Consider the following 19561-nt stretch of genomic DNA (forward strand, 5'->3'; position numbering starts at 1 on the left):
AAAAATATATACATTTTGTTACATGCTTGTTACCGTTAAATGTAGTGAAATTAGACATCGACGTCGACACCCAAGACATTACACCCAACCCACTGATGTGCTTTTCTTTTTGTTTTGTCTTTACACGTATGATATGTATTTTCCAGAACTATAACATTTATTATTCATTTACAGATTTCCTTCAGTCATTTATGAGACTAAGACCTGCTGAAAATTTGGTCCAGCAACTGAAGCTTATCGCACTGATGCCAAACAGCTCCCCCTGCTGGCAGAATATGAGGCCAGTTGTCATGGATTTACATTCTGAATGTCACTGGTGTTGGATAAATTACATTACTTCAGAATGAACATAATTTACAAAATAATTGTGTATTTTTGATAACGATTTAGTGATTTATTGACTTGCTGTACATGATCAGACTTTTCAATTAAATTATATAAATTTGGAGCTCAGCTGTGAATCTTAATATTGCCATTTTAGAATGCGCTGTAAAAGAATGGTATGGAATGTGTTCATCGCACCAGTCATTTGTATAGTGTATGTGTGTGTACAGTACGTGCACGTGTGTGTGTGTGTGTGTGTGTGCGTGCACACATGTTGTTGTTGTTGTTGTTGTTGTTGATGACGATGATGATGATCTAGCAGTAAAGCGGCCCTGAATAAAGCCCTATACCCAAAAGAGCAGCAGGGCACCATGGATCCTCCATAAACGCTATAAATGGAAGCTGTTGTTGTTTATTTTCAATGCTCCCAGTAGGCTACTTATCTTTCAAGCACACCACATTACAGTCAGTCCTCGATAATAATCACACTTATAATACAATTGGAAAAGCCGTTTACCATCTTGAATGGATAGATAGATAGACAGATAGATACTTTATTGATCCCCAAAGGACCATGAGAGGTGGTGGTCTACTTATCCATGTAGAAAAAAACTCCTTAAGAATAAACTTTCACTTTGGATGTGCTATTCCACACATATCACATCTGAAAAACTGAATTCTTAATTGAATCTGTATTGAATTGTACATTTTTTCAAATGAAAAGTCTATTATGTGATGTGGTGTGTTTCAGCCTAGGCTATTATGTTGTGCTGTGGAGAAGAAAAGGATAATTTAGAGTTTGAGACGTTTCTTTTTATGTCTTGACCCATATAGGCCCTTAGCATTTTATTGTGGTAGGCCTAGGCTACATAAGTAGGCTACATGTTGTAGGCCTATGGCACATATGAGCATTTAGTAGGCTAACTTAATTTCAAGTTGTCACATGCGCTTGAAGTTATTTAATGTAGCCTAGTGTTACCTGTGTCTAACTAATCCTTTATTACAGGCGTAATGATAAGTAACCTAGGCCAACAGACAAGTCAGTCAAATGTTTGAATAAATAACTACAACCAAAGTCTTTTTAAAGCTGTCTCTGCTACAACCATGCAAGCCAATGACGCAAAATTGGGAACCATTTAGTAAAATACGTGTTTCTAGTCGGTCTCAAAACAAAACCGGACAGCCTGGCGGAGACGCCCCTTGATGATAGCGGATGGCGCACTGGCTGGATGGTTATGGAAGGAAGGGATCTTGAAGTCTCGTGTTAGGCTATTAGGCTAGTTTTGAACGGTGGCCATCATTGAATGGCTGCTACACGGATACGTGTGTCACGATCTTATTTGTTTCGTTCAGGAATTATATGTTTGAGATCAATGTCGTCTGTCGGGATGGACGATATGGGACTGGCGACGAGTCAGTCGCCCGTCGAAAGACTTGAGTTCGACAATGTTGTTCTAAAGAAGCTTCCCTTGGATCCTTCTCAGGAACCAGGTGTGAGAATGGTCAAGGGAGCCTGCTTCTCCCGTGTTCAGCCGACACCACTCACCAACCCTAAATTCGTGGCTGTTTCTGGCCGAGCGCTTGCATTGCTCGGCCTGAATGAAGAAGAAGTTCTGAAAGACCCACTCGGCCCTGCATATTTGAGTGGCTCGAAGGTGATGCCTGGGTCTGAGCCGGCTGCGCACTGCTACTGCGGTCACCAGTTTGGTAACTTTGCGGGTCAGCTGGGTGACGGAGCAGCTTGCTACCTGGGCGAAGTTAAGGCGCCAGCTGATCAGGACTCTGAGCTGTTGAAGGAGAACCCATGTGGGCGATGGGAAATCCAAGTCAAAGGAGCGGGGTTGACACCTTACTCTCGGTAAAAGGAAAAGTTTATTTGTTTCAAATTGTTGATGCGCCGGGTCTGTGTAGATCGGCCTAAATTCCACGACTGCCTTTAATCGCCCTTTTATAGGCCTTAATCCTCTTTCGTGGTGTCACTTGTTGCAATAATGTAAATTTGATAAAGGTTTTTCTTTGAGCTAATTGCTTGAACTTGCAAAACTTATTTGAACTATTTTCAGTCCATAATTAATTGTTGGGCGGTATGACGCTATATTATCTGAAATGTGAATGGTCTGGGCATTACATTTAATGAAGTTCCATGCTCCTTGCAGACAGGCAGACGGGCGAAAGGTCCTGCGCTCAAGCATCCGGGAGTTCCTCTGCAGTGAGGCGATATTCTCTCTGGGAATCCCGACCACTCGTGCAGGGTCCCTGGTCACCTCCGACTCCAAGGTCGTAAGGGACGTGTTTTACAGCGGGAAGCCTCGCATGGAGAGGTGCTCCGTGGTGCTGCGTATTGCTCCCACGTTCATTAGGTCAGTACCCTTATACCCTGTGACTGTCTCTACTAGGTGGTTATGCGTTCACTCTCCCTTTATTTCGTGCAATGTTTAACATTCCCATTTACAAAGGAATGGCAACAGCACAACATGCAAGGGGACCTCCATATTGGAAATGTACTATGTTTAAATGTTTATGGTATTTGACAGAGGCTCTTAGATAGACATTTATTGGTCCTTTCAGAAATTGTACTTGCACCATACAGCTCATCAAATAGACAGAGACAACAGGCCATAGACAACAGACAACAACAGGATGCAACAAGTCTTTTGCCCAAAGACTCTTACTACATTAAACAAAAATACTGCAGTAAGTCATGATGTTATAAATAATAATAACAATATCAACAACAATAATAACAATTTGAAATATTGAGTTTTCATATTAACGCCATGCATGCAACAACATACAAATCTCAACTGTAAGAGACTAGTGGAAGGTAAACAGATGAGTCTTTAAACATATCTTGAAAGTCAAAAACGTATCATATTAATGTCAGGAATGTGAATTTATCTAAGTAGCTAATATAGGAGTCACATATGTCTTCTTTGGCTGATTAAAGATTATTTTCAATCATCTGTATTGGTCTCACTACACAAGCAGGTACTGTAGGCCAGCTAACGATGCATTTCAATAGTTCAGTTTGGAAAGATTCACGGCCTGGACAAGAAATTGCTTGGCATACTGGGTTAGATAAGGTCTGATCTTCTCAATATTTTATAGAGTAAGCCAACATGACCTTGTAGTGGCTCTGTGGTTGTGTTTGTGTAGATTTGGCTCTTTTGAGATCTTCAAAGGGGCGGATGAGCACACCGGCAGACAGGGCCCCAGTCACGGCCTCGACGAGATCCGCACGCAGATGCTGGATTATGTCATCCAGACCTTCTACCCCGAGATCCAGCAGAGTCACGCAGACAAGGTGGAGAGGAACACGGCCTTCTTCAGAGAGGTGAGGCGCCCGGCATGGAGGATCATCTGCGTCACTGTCCATTGTGCACTCCTGACACTTCACTAGGTTGAGATGTTGGCAGGCGGCAGTGTCAGGAATGCTGATTTCAATGCGTCTTTTGTGGATTTGCAACGAAAAAGAATTTGAAAAGCAGGAGATGGATATTTGAAATTCCGATGGGCAGGAGATCAGGAAATCAGCCATCACACACACACTCAACTTAAGCTGTCCCCTGGCATGAGAAAGGCAGATCTGTTCAATATGCAATATAGACATAAAAACAAAAAACAAATATGAAAACTCCCAAGATCGGATCCTTCATTTGAACATGTAAAAATAAACAGACATCCATACACACCCACACACACTCTAGCTCTGTAAAAATAAACATAGACATCTCTCATGAGTAATAGACATCTAATCATGGGTAATAGTGCTGGATCAATGTTCCAAACAAAGTAGCAAAACAACCAGGCGAGTTAGTCAAACAATGGAATGAGCTTGCGCGGATGTTTGGGGTAAACACGCCGCTCTGAACTGGATATTTCTGCAGAGATGAAATGTGCTCCCTCTCACAACATGCTGTGGATGATTGGGCTCGCCAGGGTTTTGTGTGTGTGTGTGTGTGTGTGATTGGGGTCGCCAGGGTTTTGTGGCGTACACATAGGGTCACCGATCAAAAAGGTTTGGGAACCACTGGCCTGGTCCCAATTTGACATAGGTCCCTTTTACTGACGTGGTGTGATACACCTCTACATCTCTATAACAACTCTTGAAGCAAACCAGATTGCCCATTTAAGATTCTTAAAGCAAATCAAATTGCCCGTTTAAGGTAGTTCTATGCGGCTTAGATAATGCACACAAAAGTGAGAACAGACATCACTGCTTAAAACATGCATTTTCTTCTGATGACAGGCAGGCAGTGTTAGCCAGAGTCCCTGAATTTAAACCTCTGTCAATACGGACATGTTATACTCTGTGTTGTTATACTCTATGTCTACGGACATGTTATACTCTAGTTGTTATACTCTCTGTCTACATCTAGTTGAAGTGGTGCTGTACAGCAGTAAGACGCCAGACTATTAGAACGAAGACAGCAGACTGGAGCACACTGATTCATCTGGCAGTATTTACTGAGTGCAAACAAAGCAACACTGAGTAAATACAGAAAGTTGAATCTGTGTGCTTCAGTCTGCTTTCTTTGTTATTTATAAATATACATACACATTGTTAGATCGGTTAGGTCCTCCACAGTTCAATCGTTCAGTTCATTTTCCATTCATCATGAGCGCCAAAGTGTGTAGGCTAGGAAATCAAATAGGTTGATTTCTTTACTAACCTCTCTCTTGAATAATAATAAATATTGTGTGTGTGTGTGTATGTGGTGTGTGTGTGCGCGCGCAGCTGATGTCCCGCACAGCGCGCATGGTGGCTCAGTGGCAGTGTGTGGGCTTCTGTCACGGCGTGCTCAACACGGACAACATGAGCATCCTGGGCCTCACGCTGGACTACGGCCCCTACGGCTTCATGGACCGGTGAGCACTGACGCCTGCACCACATGCTATACAGCACAACGTACAGAGAGATCCTATAGGGCTATTATAGGCACCACATGCTGTATAGCACAACGTACAGAGAGATCCTATAGGGTTATTATAGGTACACCTGCACCACATGCTATACAGGACAACGTACAGAGAGATCCTATAGGGTTATTATAGGTACGCCTGCACCACATGCTATACAGTACAACGTACATAGAGATCCTATAGGGTTATTATAAGTATCCAGTGGTGATTATAGTGTATATATAACATAGGGTTATTATAGGTATCCAGTGGTGATTATAGTGTATATATAACATAGGGTTATTATAGGTATCCAGTGGTGATTATAGTGTATATATAACATAGGGTTATTATAGGTATCCAGTGGTGATTGTAGTGTATAACATAGGGTTATTATAGGCATCCAGTGTTGATTATAATGTATATATATATGGTAATTATGAGTATCCAGTGTTGATTATAATGTATAACATATGGTATAGGTATCCAGTGTTGATTATAATGTATATATATATATATGTTTATTATAAGTATCCAGTGTTGATTATATATGTAATATATGTTTATTATAGGTATCCAGTGTTGATTATAGTTTAGTCGTTTCACTGATGTGTGATGCGTAGAGCTTTTATTATGTAAGGATGAGTTCAGCTTTGTGGGAGAGCTAGTTTAGGGAGGAGCTTTGTTATGCAAGATATTTGTCATTTTTGTTCGTGTTTATGTTACATTTGTTTATTGATTTCGTGTTTCCTGAAAAAAGGATATTGAATTTATTCGGTTTGTTTGTTTTGGAATCTTGACAGCTCCTCTGTAATTCCTTGACAGGAAGTTGAAATGTTCATTCCTTCTACACCCTCCCTCTCCCCCTCCCTCCACCCCCTTCCATTCTCTCTTTCTTTCTCTCTATCTCTCTCTCTCTTTTTCTCTCTCTCTCAAATTCAAATTCAAAGTTATTTTATTAGCGTGACTGAATGGGAACAGTGTTGCTAAAGCTGTTGTTACACACAACATAACATACAAGAACATAAGACCATTAGAGAACAACAAAAACAGAAAATACATAATATGTTATCTCTTTCATCTCTCTCTCTCTCTCTCCCCCTCCCTCTCTAGTTTTGACCCGGACTTCATCTGCAACGCGTCCGATGAGTCTGGCCGCTACTCGTATCAGGCGCAGCCGGCGATCTGCCGCTGGAACCTGGTGAAGCTGGCGGAGGCGCTGGCCCCTGACCTGCCCGCGGAGCGTGCCGAGGCCGTGCTGGACGAGTACCTGCCCGTCTACAACGCCGCCTACGTGGGCACCATGAGGCGCAAGCTGGGCCTGCTGCGCACCGACGAGCCGGAGGACGAGGCGCTCATCACACAGCTCATGCAGACCATGCACAACACCGGTACGTACGGTACGGCAAGAGAGCAGGGTCATAACACGGGTACGTACTGTACGGCAAGAGAGCAGGGTCACAACACCATGCACAACACGAGTACGTACTGTACGGCAAGAGAGCAGGGTCATAACACCATGCACAACACAGGTACGTACAGTACGGCAAGAGAGCAGGGACATAACACGGGTACGTACAGTACGGCAAGAGAGCAGGGTCACAACACCATGCACAACACGGGTACGTACAGTACGGCAAGAGAGCAGGGTCACAACACGGGTACGTACGGCAAGAGAGCAGGGTCATAACAGCATGCACAACACGGGTACGTACAGTACGGCAAGAGAGCAGGGTCATAACAACATGCACAACACGGGTACGTACAGTACGGCAAGAGAGCAGGGTCATAACAACATGCACAACATGGGTACGTACAGTACGGCAAGAGAGCAGGGTCATAACAACATGCACAACACGGGTACGTACAGTACGGCAAGAGAGCAGGGTCATAACACCATGCACAACACGGGTACGTACAGTACGGCAAGAGAGCAGGGTCATAACACCATGCACAACACGGGTACGTACTGTACGGCAAGAGAGCAGGGTCATAACAGCATGCACAACACGGGTACGTACAGTGCGGCAAGAGAGCAGGGCCATAGTAGCATGCACAACACGGGTACGTACGGTACGGCAAGAGAGCAGGTCCATAATAGCATGCACAACACGGGTACGTACTGTACGGCAAGAGAGCAGGGTCATAACACCATGCACAACACGGGTACGTACAGCACGGCAAGAGAACAGGGTCACAACACGGGTACGTACTGTACGGCAAGAGAGCAGGGTCACAACACGGGTACGTACTGTACGGCAAGAGAGCAGGGTCATAACAGCATGCACAACACGGGTACGTACTGTACGGCAAGAGAGCAGGGACATAACACCATGCACAACACGGGTACGTACAGTACGGCAAGAGAGCAAGGTCACAACACGGGTACGTACTGTACGGCAAGAGAGCAGGGACACAACAGCATGCACAACACGGGTACGTACAGTACGGCAAGAGAGCAGGGTCATAACAGCATGCACAACACGGGTACGTACAGTACGGCAAGAGAGCAGGGTCATAACAACATGCACAACACGGGTACGTACAGTACGGCAAGAGAGCAGGGTCATAACACGGGTACGTACAGTACGGCAAGAGAGCAGGGCCACAACAGCATGCACAACACGGGTACGTACAGTACGGCAAGAGAGCAGGGTCATAACAGCAGGCACAACACGGGTACGTACAGCACGGCAAGAGAGCAGGGACACAACACGGGTACCTACTGTACGGCATGAGAACAGGGCCACAACAGCATGCACAACACGTGTACGTACGGCAAGAGAACAGGGACATAACAGCATGCACAACACGTGTACGTACGGCAAGAGAACAGGGACATAACAGCATGCACAACACGGGTACGTACGGCAAGAGAACAGGGACATAACAGCATGCACAACACGGGTGCATACGGCAAGAGAGCAGGGACATAACAGCATGCACAACACGGGTGCATACGGCAAGAGAGCAGGGCCACAACAGCATGCGCAACACTTCTCCTTAAAGGAGAAAGAGTGTTAAAGGAGAGAGAGTGTTAAAAGCTTGGTGATTGGAAATTAGGAGCTTGATGATAGTGTAATTATGTGTGTTCTCAGTGAATTGCTTTTTTCAATGCAAAAGCTAAACCTATAGGCTAGATTGGAAACAGACAGGCATGTGCATGTGAAAAATAACACTCAGAATCACTTCCTGTCTTTTCACATTGGCTTTCCTGCTATCTTCCATCTTTAGTTTATGGTCTTCTCACCTCTGTCCTCAGGTGCGGACTTCACCAACTCCTTCCGCTGCCTGAGCCAGGTGAGCTGGCCAGGTGAGGGGGAGGTGGAGGAGGAGGCGCTGAAGCGGAACGCTGACCTCCTGCTGGAGCAGTGTGCCTCTCTGGAGGAGCTCAGGGACGCCAACAGACCCACCATAGACCCACGGTAGGCCCTCACCACACACACACACACACACACACACACACAACAGACCCACCATAGACCCACGGTAGGCCCTCACCACACACACACACACACACACACACACACACACACAACAGACCCACCATAGACCCACGGTAGGCCCTCACCACACACACACACACACACACACAACAGACCCACCATAGACCCACGGTAGGCCCTCACCACACACACACACACACACACACAACAGACCCACCATAGACCCACGGTAGGCCCTCACCACACACACACACACACACACACACAACAGACCCACCATAGACCCACGGTAGGCCCTCACACACACACACACACACACACACACACACACACACACACACACACACACACACACACACACACACACACACAACAGACCCACCATAGACCCACGGTAGGCCCACACACACACACACACACACACACACACACAACCGACTCACCATAGACCCACGGTAGGCCCTCACACACACACACACACACACACACACACAACAGACCCACGGTAGGCCCTCACCACACACACACAGACACACACACACACACACACACACACACACAACAGACCCACCATAGACCCACGGTAGGCGGTAGGCCCACACACACACACACAACAGACCCACGGTAGGCCCTCACCACACACACACACACACACACACACACACACACACACACACACACACACACAGGTTCATCCCTTTGACGTCCATGTTTCTGTCTTCCTTCCTCCTTTTCACTTTTGGTTTCTGTTCTCTCTTTTCTCTCTGTCTCTCTCTTTCTCTTCCTCTCTTCTCTGTCATTCTCTCTTTCTCTCTTTCTCTACCGCTTTCTCTCTCCCTCTCTCTCTTTTCTCTTTCTCTGTCTCTCTTCTCTGTCTCTCTCTCTATCTCTCTCTCTCTATCTCTCTCTCTCTCTGTCTCTCTCTCTCTGTCAGTGAGCTGATGATGCTGTTGTCCATGGCTCAGAACAACCCTGCGCTGTTCCAGATGTTGTCCCAGGGCCGCAACCTGACCAAACAGCTGGAGCGGCTGAGCCGGCTGAAGGAGCTCCTGGAGACCACTGAGGACCAGCTGAGGACCAAGCAGCTGGAGGACTGGACCACCTGGCTGGCGCTCTACAGGTGGGAATCATGCGTTAGCGTAGCGGTTAGCGCTCTACAGGTGGGAATCATGCGTTAGCGTAGCGGTTAGCGCTCTACAGGTGGGAATCATGCGTTAGCGTAGCAGTTAGCGCTCTACAGGTGGGAATCATGCTTAATGTGGCATTAGCGTAGCGGTTAGCGGTTAGCGCTCTACAGGTGGGAATCATGCGTTATGTGGCGTTAGCACAGCAGCTAAGGAGCTGGAGGACTGGACCACCTGGCTCTTGCTTTACAGTTGGGAATCATGCGTTATGCGACCTTAGCATAGCGGCTAAGTAGCTGGGCCTCTGTCAGAGCTCTCTGTGTGTAGTATGCTGGAGTAGCACTCTGTGTGTAGTATGCTGGAGTAGCGCTCTGTGTGTAGTATGCTGGAGTAGTGCTCTGTGTGTAGTGTGGTGGAGTAGCACTCTGTGTGTAGTGTGGTGGAGTAGCACTCTGTGTGTACTGTGTAGTGTGGTGGAGTAGCACTCTGTGTGTAGTATGCTGGAGTAGCACTCTGTGTGTGGTGTGGTGGAGTTGCACTCTGTGTGTAGTATGCTGGAGTAGTGCTCTGTGTGTAGTGTGGTGGAGTAGCACTCTGTGTGTAGTATGGTGGAGTAGCACTCTGTGTAGTATGGTGGAGTTGCACTCTGTGTGTAGTATGGTGGAGTAGCACTCTGTGTGTAGTGTGGTGGAGTAGCACTCTGTGTGTAGTGTAGTGTGGTGGAGTAGCACACACGGGGTCCGAAGGGAAGAAGGTTGGTTCCCTCAGTGCTGTTCTGAGAAAGGTCAAGGGTCATATTATCCTGTAGAATCACACCAGGTAAGACCATTAGTTTTGCATGACTGTTTGTTACAGTGTTGCCAAAGCTAGTGTTACAAATAACACTAGTATCAGAGAGGAAAGACAACAGAGATGCAGCATACAGTGTATAAATGTAAGCACAGAATAAACTGCAGTAGAAATCATACTAGGATGATAGGTAGGGGTGAGTGAATGTGTCCCCCCCCTCTCCCTCTCTCCCCCTCTTCTCCTCTCCTCCTCTCTCTCCCCCCTCACTCTCTCTCCCTCTCCCCCTCTCTCCCCTCCCTCTCTCTCCCCTCCCTCCCTCTCCCACTCCTCCCTCTCCCCCTCCTCCCTCTCTCTCCCCTCCCTCTCTCTCCCCCCTCCTCTCCTCTCCCCCCCCTCTCTCCTCCCTCTCTCTCTCTCTCTCCCTCTCTCTCCCTCTCTCTCTAGTGTCCTCTCACCCAGACACTCCCACTGGCCCAGGCTCTAAACTTAGAGCTTTGGTCAGATGGAGACTGGGCCTCATGGGCCACCGTAGAGGAAATGAAAGGGGAAATGAGCAGGGCTGCAGTAGGAAGTCAGAGGGAAGAAGCTGTGCAGGTCAGGGGTCAGAGGTCAGAGGGTACCAGAGGACAGTCAGGAGTGCATGGCCAGAGACGGTTTATAAAGCGAGACGACTCATATGAGGGTCAATTCCGGTTTCCCTGTGACGTAGTGCCACTCCCATTTAGGAGGCAAACGGGAGAAATAAACCTTATCTCGGATTATGACCATTCCCTTAGCCCAACATTCAGCAATACAAGTAACGGACCCATATTCTACAAGGCACACGTCTTTCTAACATTCCCACATTGAAATCGTATTTTCCAGCGAGATAAATACATAGAAAAATAACTTTGTTCACGACCTGTCCCTCCTGACCTGACCTGTCTCCGCTAATTGCGCAGGCCACCTGTTATCAACGGCACACTGCTTCTGCTGCTTCTACACCGTTCTAAACCGTTGATCTCGTCACTGATCACGCCCCTTTAGGAGGCGGAAGTGGTGCCATTTCATTCCATTGAAAACCCCCTTTATGATTCATCTTAGTAATACGATCTTTGGCATGGCCTTGTGCTCTAGTGCAGTGTTTCTTAGCCGGTGGGTCATGTCCCAACTGGTGAAGAGATGGCGGAACTTTTGCTAATCTTCTGCCCCGCCCTTTTGTCATGCGTACCCCTATCCCCGAGAACCGTGAAGGTTAATCATTTTAAATAACAATAATTGAGATTTTGTTATTTAAGATTTCAAGATTTAAATGACAGTTAGCCAATGATGACTCATTTTGTTCTGCCTGTAAAGGCTGATGTTTATAGCTTCACACAGTAAAACAGGGGGGTCGTGATTGCATCCGTTTGATGACTGTCTGTGTGTCAGCTGTTTTCCCTTCATAGCTGTTTGTTGTGTGCAGCACCGTTGTTGGCTAGCACATCAGTGTAACCATGCCTGATTTTGACAGAACTTTCTGGGGGGTTCGCAATATAGCAAAGCAAAGCAAAGCAAAAATGAACAATAGGCATGTTTACAAAGAACTCCCATGACCATGTGTATACCTGAGTCTGTATCCAATGAAAAAGATTTAGTTGCATTTTTAAAATCTCCTTCATTAATAGTGTCATCAAGTATTTCAAAGTCTGTCTGAATGCATCTTTGCTCAATCTCTCCCTCCCACACGTTGGTGTGTGTGCATGTGCGTGTGCGTGTGCGTGTGCGTGTGTGTGTGTGTGTGTGTGTGCGTGCCCCCCCCCCCCCTCAGGGAGAGACTGCGGCGGGAGTGTGAGGGTGTGTGTGACGTGCAGGCTGCGCGAGAGGAGAGGGTGCGCGTGATGGACAGCACTAACCCTCGCGTGGTGCTCAGGAACTACATTGCCCAGAATGCAATAGAGGCGGCCGAGAACGGAGACTTCTCAGAGGTGAGTCCTCTTCTCCCGGCTACTGGCCCTGATCTCGGCACACACAAGACTTTTCATTTGTGATCAAGATGCAGTGCTGCTTGAAAGTTTGTGAACCCTCAAAATCTAAATAACCTTATTTAATGCACATCTTAACCCCAATTTGTAAAGTTGACCTTCCAAATTATAGACGGAAACAGAAGAAAGTTACATCGTTTTATTATATATTTAACAAAAGTGGTTTAGTTCACAAAAACTCAAAATATTATACTTCAACACCAAATGTCTGTACGCTGAAAAAATCAAATCTAACCAATTTATTGATCCTCTATTATGATCAAAAAATCGATTTGGTATCGTTTTCAGAATGAAGAGCTAGCGTTCTCTCATTTTGAGTTAATTTAAGAAGACTTTGACTTATTTTAAGGGGTTTTATCAAGACAAATGTACTCAAAGCACAAACTTCCCTAGCACACTGGCAGACAAATGTGCTTGTGTTCAGGATGAGACGTCTTAAAAGAAGTCAAACTCTTCTTAAATTAAGTCAAATGATTTTACGGCTAAGTGCTTGGTAATTCTCTTTACTGAAAACAATACCAACTAATTACATTACATGCAATTCTGCATTTGTGCATTTGTACTGTTAACCTTTTACTCTCAACCTCGCTCTTGCCTTTTTCCACCTTCTCTCTCTCTCTCTCTCCCTCTCTTTCTCTCTTTCTTTCTCCTGTCTCTCTGACGGCCTCAGGTCCAGCGGGTGCTGAAGGTTCTAGAACATCCCTTCAGTTCCGTGCCAGGTTTGGAGCAGCCCGGTTGGCTGGGCCGGGGAGGGGTGGAGGAGCCAGGAGAGAGGGATGAGAGAGGAGAGGAGAGCGGAGGAGAGGAGGCGGAGGCGGCGGCGGGGGGGGCAGCAGGAGCGGGCAGCTCGGAGGGGGGGGCAGCACAGCGTGTACTCGTCCCCTACGACAGCAAGCCCCCCGCTTGGGCCAGCGAGATCTGCGTCACCTGATCCTCATAAGCCCTTCCTGACCACTAGGCCTCTGGTGCGACCCATGCAGAGAGAGAGAGAGAGAGAAGTTGTGTGTGTGAGAGAGAAAGTGATGAGACAGACAGAGAGAGAGTAGGTGTGTGTGTGTATGTGTGTGAGATAGAGAGAGAAAGTGAGGCAGAAAGAGTAGGTGTGTGTGCGTGAGAGAGAGAGAGAGAGAGAGAGATGAAGGCTGAAGCACTATTGTCTTTTCCTCTTCCCCATGAATAGTGGATTTGTAGCTCTTTATTTTCTCTTCCACACTGTGATCTCTCTCTCCATATCAGTCTGTCTCCCTCTCTCTCTCTCCCTCCATATCCGTCTGTCTGTCTGTCTGTCTGTCTGTCTCTCTCCCTCCATATCCGTCTGTCTCTCTCTGTGGGGTCGTGCATGTTTAGGTCAAAGGTCAAGGAAGGCATGTGTGTGGTGTTGAGCTCCTGAGTCAAACCAGCGAAGAGAGGCAGAGAGGTCACAGAGAGGTCACAGTCACATCCCAGGACTTCAGCAGCATCGGTCTGGACATTGAATGAGCTTCTGGTTGATGATGTGCAGAAGGCCAGCTGAAGCTGGACAATGGTGGTGATGCGGTGTGTGATGTGTGTGTGTGACGTGGTGATGCGGTGTGTGATGACCTATCCTCTCTGCTCCTCTCTGCTCTTCTCTGTCTCTCTCGCCGGCTGGTTTTGAATGACGACTCACTCCTCTAGTCCCACTGGGGCAGGTGTGAGTCTGAACTACCAGGAACCCAACACCTTCATTTGTACCAAAGTTCTGTTGTGTGTGTGAGTGTGTGAGTGTGTGAGTGTGTGAGTGTGTGAGTGTGTGAGTGTGTGAGTGTGTGAGTGTGTGAGTGTGTGAGTGTGTGAGTGTGTGAGCGTGTGCGTGTGCGTGTGCATGTGTGCGTGTGTGTGTGTGAGAGAGAGAATGTTGAATCCTCATTACCTGATGTCTCAACGCACATAAGTACAGAAGCAGATACTTCTTCTCAGTCTAAGCGCACAAACTCAGTCACACTTAACAATATCCTATTCCCTCACTGTGGCAGCATGGCTGCATAGAGGTAGAACCATCCCATATACTCATGCTAACATTCATAGCGCTTAGATAAATACATGAAACAATGTATAGGGAACTGTCAATGTTAACAGGAGTCTATTGCAGATTTTGCATTTTGAAAACAAGGGAGTGGTTTTAAGAGATGTAATGCTACAGGTCGTCTAAGCATTTTTTTAAGGAGGAAAAGTAAATTCAGTTTGCATTTTGTTTTTCAACATGTAAACCTAATTCAATGGGGAACTTTTTCACATTTTAAAGAGGGAAAGTAAAATAGAATGTATATTTGATTTTCATCATATAAATTTGATTTGGGAAGGAAATGTTATTTTGTATGTCTTCAACTCCTTTATGCTTTTAATAATGAGCACTGCACTATGTATTGTGTATACCCTGCAATACAGCTAACCCAATAAATCTGACAGCAAAGACACATGTTGTAATCGTGTAAGTGTTGTGTGCGCTGCTGAGTGGGTGTGCACTGTGGCACTGTAGCAGACTTGATTTATTTTAGTGATTATTTGGGCAGTATTCATTATGTTCAATTAAAGTAAAGAAGAAATGTTATTCCTGGAGGTCCCATGGCAGATTTTAATAGCAAACACTTGGACAAGGCTGCTGCATCCAGGCCTAGCAGCAGGACATTTTGAAGCCCATGATCACCCGAGATCTGTTGATGTTTTGCAGGTCATTTTGGACGGAACTGCACACTGACCTCTCCTGCCCAGCCACTCAGTCTTTACAGGATCCCTCAGGCTACTCCACTTGCAACCTTGGTGTCCTATGACAAATATACATAAGAAATCCTGCACCAGCAGTCATTTACTGTCAGTGAGGGAGGCTTTTCACCGCGTGTACCGTGAGGAATGTGATGGAGTAATTACTGCGCTGCGCAAAACAAGCGGCCGGGTCCTGACTTGCTCCGCTCCCCCTGTGCCGATGCGGGTGGGGATATATGAGTGCTTGGGGAGGTTTTCAGAGTGAAGCCTAGATAAAGTCAGGTACAGGATTAAACATAATGAAAATGTTAAATTATTTCACAGTGTATGCCTGTAGGGTTCAGGGTGCGTCCCACAGATAACACCCTCCGATAACATGTGGGTTAAATAAAGGCCAGTGTGCCTTAAGTTCATTTACATGTGAAACAGGATAGTGCCGAGGACAATTCAATTAACTGGTGCAGCGTTACTATGGTAAGGGCTCTGGAATGCAGTAAACCGAAATCCCTTGCCGTGGCTCTGTGTCGTCTATTGATGGCAGGCTCAATGGGAGTGGCGCCGTGAGAGGTCGTTCAGTCCTGAGGGAGCGGCCTCACGTAGTGCGCAAGTGTTACCAGGAGTGGGGTGACATGGGTGTTTAAGACAGAACTATAGTAGGCTAAAAACGTAACGTACAGTGGTTCAGAATCACAACCGACGTGTTGTGAAGTATATTTAAAGTCATGTCAACTAGGACCCGTGCTGGTTTTCATCGCCAAGAAGTGAACAAAACTGTTTGGGAAGTACCTGAGCGCTACCGAGACTTGAGGCAGGTGGGGACGGGAGCGTATGGAACAGTATGGTGAGTAGTCTAGTCTACTGTGCGGTCGATAATGAAAACAATATCACTAGTGAAATCTTTTGTTTTCATGTTGCTATCTTGTGGTCCCGAGTTACTCGGCTATGAAGTCTAGGCTAGATTTGATCATTATGTCCACTTCACAAATGGTTAGAAAGTCACAATCTGCAGGTCTGCGACTTTACCTATGGTATGTTTGTGTGTGGACACACGTGGACACACCCTGACACGTTAACAGAGATCACAGATATTGTTTTAATCAACTGCGCCGCTAGTGTAGGTTCTCACAGGGCGAATTATATGAGAGCCACACGGATACCGCGCAACAGGGACTTTTAACAAAAGGCGGCTTTGTCCCCGTCCACTCAATGGCCAAAGTCCCGCTTGACTTCATTCATAATAGCCAGTGAAACACGCAGAATACTCCGTTTTAGTCTGCGCCTACGGCTCATGTAATAGCCTATGACATTTGCCTCTATTTGGCGTAGGGTTGTTGTGAGTTGCAGTGGTACTCCTACGTTACTTGGTCATTATGAACCTGTCTGCGCCGATTTGGTTGAAAATCGAAACAATGAGCCTCAGGCAGTTGATTTCCGCATTGGTGCGGTCGGTAGTGACGCGCGGAGGGGGGTCGCTTCGCTTGTGGTGGTATTGTTTACCGTGCTACGCGACTGTGAGGCGATCAGATCTATACATTAAGGCGAACGGGCCCCCGTGTGGTCGGGTCGCGTTGGTGAAATGATTTCCATTTTATTACGCTGATAATTTTGGATGCATGTCGAACAATATTTTTGGTTCCATATAGTTTAGTTGCAGTTGCAAAATACTGTAGTTTTTCAGAAGCCTACAGGCCATATAGTTATACATGTAGGCCTATGTGTTTGTTTATGTGTATGAATATTTCAAATAAAGTTGAAATGATAACATCAATAGGCTACCAATAATGTCTAGTAGGCCTATTATCAATGAAAACAATGAGTTTTCATGGTAACAAAAAACATAGTCATTCAAACCATACACATGAAGTGCAGGGTGAACATGAAACCTTTAATTATTGAAAGTCTCAAAACTGAGAACAGACAACATTCGGTAACTCATTCCACCAATGAGGATAAGAGTGCAAACTGTGACATTTTAGGATTAATGGATGGCCGACACAGCAGACGCTCCTCAGAGGAACGCAGTGGGTGACATGGGATGAAGAGCTGGATGGTGGTGGACTGTAACTAGGTGCAGATTCAGCGCGGGCCAGAGCGAAGGCTTTAGTTCTGGATGAAGAGCTGGATGGTGGTGGACTGTAACTAGGTGCAGATCCAGGCGGGCCAGAGCGAGGGATGTAGTTCTGGATGGTGGTGGACTGTAGCTAGGTGCAGATTCAGGCGGGCCAGAGCGAGGGCTTTAGTTCTGGATGAAGAGCTGGATGGTGGTGGACAGTAACTACTGTAGGTGCAGATCCAGGCGGGCCAGAGCGAGGGCTTTAGTTCTGGCGGCTGCAGGAAGCCCATGCTGGGCGACTAGAGGAGTTGTGTGTGTCCTCTTTGGCTGATTTAACAGCTGGTGTGCTGGTACATGCTGAATCACCTGTAGTGGTCTCGCCACACACACGCGTCGGCCCGCTAAAAACACACGGCAGTAGTCCACTGTGGAAAGAGCAGTGGCCTGCACAAGAAGCTGTGTGGCGTATTTTGTCAGATAAGATCTGATCTTCCTAGTGTTGTACAGGAGGAATCCACTTGATTTTGAGGCTGCATGTTTGGTCATCAGTTGTGACACCAAAGATATGTGCTGATTGAGTTGGGGGCGGTAAGATGAGACCAGGTGAATGTATATCTGTTGGGAAATAGTTGTGTTAGATTAGATTCAACTGTATTGTCATTGTGTGGAGTACAGAGACAATGAAATGCAGTTTGCATCTAACCAGAAGTGCAAAGAAGCAGAAAAGTGCAATGTGATGTACACAGGTGGTGCATTGTAAACAGTAGAAGACATAAGACGCAGTATAAGACAGCTCAGTTTTAGAGAGATTGAGAAGTTAAGAAGGTGTCGATCGTTCATCCAGACTGCAGTACCCCTGAGGCGTCCGTAAATCCAATCAGGAACTGCAGAGTCATTAGGTAGGAAAGGCAGACATCCCCTGTTTCTTAAGTCCAATCAAGAACTGCAGAGTCACTAGGTAGGAAAGGCAGACATCCCCTGTTAGGTAGGAAAGGCAGACATCCCCTGTTTCTTAAATCGTGTCATTTGGATTCTCATAAAGGCCTTAAACTGGTACTATCCTAACGAATGTAGTTTGTAAAGTCACTGAACTTGTTTGTTTGTCTGTCTGTCTGTCTGTCTGTCTGTCTCTGTCCTACAAAGAGCTCTGATAGTAGGTCCATCTTTAAGTGAGATGTAATTGTATTGTATTGTATTGTATTTATTTATTTTTCAGAGTTGCACATGTTTTGGCTTTTTCCCCCAATATATAATGACTCTGTGAAGAGTGTTAGGAGCTGAATTAGGCTAGTTTCTCATTTCTAGTTGCTAATGCAGACAATTTATGGTAAGTGTGTAGACCCTCAGAATGCGTAGGAAGCCTGGTGTTTCCGCTGAAGTTTGAGAGTTGCTGTTGCCTGCTTGCTGACGGTGGTTTTGTTATGAGGTGTGTTTTGGTGTAGTATTGAGTGTGTGTTGGTGTAGTACTGAGTGTGTGTGTGTTGTCGCTCCAGCTCAGCGTTGAACCGACGCTCTGGATCTAAGGTGGCTATCAAGAAACTCCACCGGCCGTTCCAGTCCGAGCTCTTCGCCAAGAGAGCCTACCGTGAGCTGCGCCTGCTGAAGCACATGAGACATGAGAATGTAAGGGGGCCTCCACACAACAACAACACCCTGCGCCTTTCACATAGTTTCTGAACAATGTTTTGCTCGGGGCCATCCATTGATTGACCTGAATTCTGACCATTTCTGTGAGGAAATATCTTACCTTTCCTGTTCTGCCAGAAGATGATTTCGATTGGGTATCACAGATCTGTTGTGTGTGTCGATGTAATCTGAGCTCGCCTGTGTCCTGATCGTTGTGTTACTTTGTGTCTCTTCTCTCCGCAGGTCATTGGGCTCCTCGATGTTTTCACCTCCTCTCTGTCTCTGGATAGATTCCAGGACTTGTGAGTTGACTGCTGCGAACACATTATTGTGATTTACATTTATTCATGTAGCAGATTTATAGATCTATACAGATTTATACATTTATTAAAGTAGCAGATTTATAGATCTATACAGATTTATACATTTATTCATGTAGCAGATTTATAGATCTATACAGATTTATACATTTATTCATGTAGCAGATTTATAGATTTATACATTTATTCATGTAGCAGATTTATAGATCTACACAGATTTATACATTTATTCATGTAGCAGATTTATAGATCT

At 46.1% G+C, this 19561-nt stretch overlaps 2 protein-coding genes across 2 annotated transcripts in view; both read left to right on the top strand.

The window, feature by feature from the left end:
- The first annotated feature begins 1538 nt into the window (after positions 1-1538).
- On the top strand, positions 1539-15023 carry selenoo1 (selenoprotein O1). Its single transcript, XM_062547133.1, has 9 exons — positions 1539-2182; positions 2481-2684; positions 3481-3658; positions 5063-5193; positions 6340-6617; positions 8489-8651; positions 9607-9792; positions 12375-12531; positions 13259-15023. The coding sequence occupies exons 1-9, from the start codon at positions 1629-1631 to the stop codon at positions 13526-13528; spliced, it is 2121 nt and encodes a 706-aa protein (XP_062403117.1). The 5' UTR covers positions 1539-1628; the 3' UTR covers positions 13529-15023.
- Positions 15024-15840: 817 nt separating this feature from the next.
- LOC134094088 (mitogen-activated protein kinase 12-like) overlaps positions 15841-19561 on the top strand; it is an 11170-nt gene continuing 7449 nt past the window's right edge. Inside the window, exons 1-3 of the mRNA XM_062547471.1 lie at positions 15841-16150; positions 18856-18985; positions 19232-19290. Coding sequence (XP_062403455.1) covers positions 16032-16150; positions 18856-18985; positions 19232-19290 — 308 coding nt within the window. The 5' untranslated portion in view covers positions 15841-16031. The remainder of the gene's footprint in view (positions 16151-18855; positions 18986-19231; positions 19291-19561) is intronic.

Source organism: Sardina pilchardus, chromosome 10, assembly GCF_963854185.1.
Source record: "Sardina pilchardus chromosome 10, fSarPil1.1, whole genome shotgun sequence".
NCBI classification, from domain to species: domain Eukaryota; kingdom Metazoa; phylum Chordata; class Actinopteri; order Clupeiformes; family Clupeidae; genus Sardina; species Sardina pilchardus.